The sequence below is a fragment of the Nicotiana tabacum genome, chromosome 6 (genome assembly GCF_000715075.1).
Source record: "Nicotiana tabacum cultivar K326 chromosome 6, ASM71507v2, whole genome shotgun sequence".
Classification (NCBI taxonomy): Eukaryota; Viridiplantae; Streptophyta; class Magnoliopsida; order Solanales; family Solanaceae; genus Nicotiana; species Nicotiana tabacum.
The window spans coordinates 186,917,036-186,920,212 of NC_134085.1; the positions used below are offsets into that span (position 1 = coordinate 186,917,036).

At 45.7% G+C, this 3,177-nt stretch overlaps 1 protein-coding gene across 1 annotated transcript; it reads left to right on the forward strand.

Annotated features, from left to right (window-relative positions):
• Positions 1 to 551: 551 nt before the first annotated feature.
• Positions 552 to 2,710, forward strand: LOC142182234 (uncharacterized). The gene is made up of 3 exons (XM_075256354.1): positions 552 to 1,437; positions 1,486 to 1,837; positions 2,605 to 2,710. Exons 1-3 carry the CDS (start codon positions 552 to 554, stop codon positions 2,708 to 2,710), a joined length of 1,344 nt encoding a protein of 447 aa, XP_075112455.1.
• The last annotated feature ends 467 nt before the right edge of the window (positions 2,711 to 3,177 follow it).

Genomic DNA, 3,177 nt, shown 5'->3' on the forward strand with positions numbered 1-3,177 from the left:
TCCCTTCTAATTTATTATTAATTGGTTTAGCAATTATTTGCTCAAACAATTTGGCGCCGTCTGTGGGGAGGTTTTTAGTTGAAACTATAGTTCTTTCTAGATCATAAAAAAAACAGTCATCTCTTCTTCGTTTGCACGAACTAACAATGGCAGGAAAAGGCGATGCAAGACTGAAAGCAATAGCAGGCGTCACCACCAACATTTTGAACACCATTAACGAAGATGGCAGGGAAGACAATGAAAATGTGACACCAAACACTATGCCGAGGCGAAGTGCTTCACCTCCCCTCACGAAAGCGTGACACCTTCACGCGAAAGGGGAGCCTCCACATCTACAGCTGAAGAAGCACCACCAGTAGTGAAAAAATTACTAGAAGAGTGGCTGACAAACACTTTAAACATTATACTCGACAGACCTGCTCAAAGGGAGAACAAAAATACCGCGCAAGCAGATATCATAACAACCACCGGCAAGCAGCCCATTCCTCAAACATGAAACACTTACCCCACTGTTGATGCAGGTAATGATGCGCTAGCAGCCGTTCTAAAAAATGGAAGAAATGGAAAACAAAAACAAGGTGCTCCGTGACCAGATGAGGGAGCATCAAGAAAGGGTCGATAAATTCGCCCCAAAGTTACTACCAAAACGAGACATTGGTCGATTCGTCGAACAACCGTACAACGAGGAAACGGCTCCACACGCTATTCCCAAAACCTTCAAAATACCACCGTACCTAAAGATATACGATGGTACTACAGACCCAGAAGATCACATCATCCACTACGTCACAACGGTGAATGGCAACGATCTTTTGAAGGAGCAAGTACCATCAGTATTACTAAAAAAGTTCGGCGAAACCTTGACAGGGGGAGCCTTAACCTTGTATTCACAACTGCCAGCGCGATCAATAGCAACGTTCGAGGAAATGGCCGACAAGTTTGTCACCGCCCATGCAGGGGCTAAAAAGGCGGAAGCTAGGGTGAATGACATATTCTCTGTTAGGCAATCTCCTGGCGAGGGACTCAGGGACTTCCTCGCCCAGTTTAACAGGGTGAGAATGAGCCTACCAAATGTATCAGAAAGGATGGCGGTAGCGGCCTTCCAGAATGGGTTAAGCAGGAACGGGTCAAGAGCAACTAGAAAACTATTAAGCAGGCTCATGAAATACCCTCCCACCACTTGGGAAGAAATCCATAATGCCTATTGTGCCGAGGTGAGAGCCGACGAGGATGACCTTAACGGTCCGACCCAACGACTAATGTTAGTTCAAGTAAAATCAAGGAAAGATCATCGTAACAATGGTCGAAGGGATCAGTCAGGCCCCTGTCTCAACCGAGAAAGACAGCAACCCTACGTCAGAATAGTCGTCCCACAGTCTCATCGACATACGGAAGGGCCGCCCAAGCCACACACAGGGACTCAGCGAAACAAAAGAGGTATGCCTCAACTCTTATCCGCTTATAATTTTTGTGTTTCTCTTTCAGAAATAATGTACGCACTAGAGAAGCTTGGCACAAAGGTGAAATGGCCACAAAAGATGAAGTCCAACCCAAGTACTCAGAAGTCGAACGTTCTCTGTGAATTCTACCAGGAGCAGGGTCACAAAACCGAAGGCTGCATAGCTCTACGGAAAGAGGTAGTAAACATGTTGAACCAAGGGCACGTGAGGGAACTGATGAGCGATCGTGGACGAGCCAACTTTTCCCCTGGACGTGAACAACACCAGGGACCTCCAAAGCCAACCTCCCCCACTCGCACCATCCAAATGATCATCGGTGGAGGCGATGAAGCGACAATAAACCATGTGAAGTTCACCATTACACAGAAACTGAAACGGTCGGTCACCCACGAACGGTCCGACGACCTCGGAGACAGTATCATCTTCGATAAGTCGGATACCGACGATTTGACTTTCCCTCATTTTGATGCTCTTATTATTACTTTACATATTTCCGATACCGATGTAATAAGAATAATGGTAGACAACGAAAGCGGCGCGTGTATTATCCACCCTCAAGTCCTCGCACATCTGAGACTCGAAGACAAGATAGTATCGCATTGTATAACACTAACATGTTTTAACAATGTAGTTGAACGAACCTCTAGGGAGATAACGCTACCTGTTTTGGCCGGGGGAGTCACCCTAGAAATAAGATTCCATGTCATGAACTAAGACACAGGTTACAACGCCATCATAGGACGGCCATAGATACACGCCATGAGGGCCATCCCGTCATGCCTATATCAAGTAATCAAGTTCCCTACTCCCTAAGGAATATTCAATATCCAGGGCGAACAATGCACCACCCAAGAATGCCATCGTATCGCCCAGGATTGCACGTACACCCATCAGTTGAAGGGAACAAATGCAGAGGCATAACAATTACCAAAGTCGGGGACTGAACTCGACGTACAAACAGACGTCATCAGGGACCCCGACATCGTGGAAGTTGCTGAATCAACGGTAGAAGATCTCGATCCCGTCCAACTGAACAACAGCGGTAGAAACAAAAAGGCTTACATCGGACATAAGCTCTCAGAACCAGGTAAATTTCACAAGATTTTAATTGACAATGCCGATCTTTTTGCTTTCTCCCATGCAGATATGCCAGGTATTGCGAAAGACGTGGCCACACACAAGCTGAATGTCGACCCACTCTATCCACTAATGCAGCAAATAAGAAGGAAATTCAATGCCGCAATCAATGAGGCCGTAAGTGATAAAGTAGATAAGCTCCTCGCCAACGGCTCAATCCGGGAATCAAAATACCCCCAGTGGGTCATCAATGTGGTCATGGTAAAAAAGAAAAATGGAAAATGGCGGATGTGCGTAGATTTCACAGACCTAAATAAGGCATGCCCAAAAGACTCATTTTCATTGCTTCACATAGACCATGTCATCGACACAACAACATGACACAAATTGCTAAGCTTCTTGGACGCTTACTCGTGTTACAACCAAATCCTAATGGAGGAGGAGGACTAAGAGAAAGCTACTTTTATCACCCATCAGGGAACGTACTGCTATAGAGTCATGCCATTCGGATTCAAGAATGCGGGGGCAACGTACCAAAGGTTGGTCACCAAGATGTTCAAAGATCAACTCAGTAAAACAATGGAAGTTTACATCGATGATATATTGGTCAAGTCAAAAAGGAAAGAGGACCACATCGATC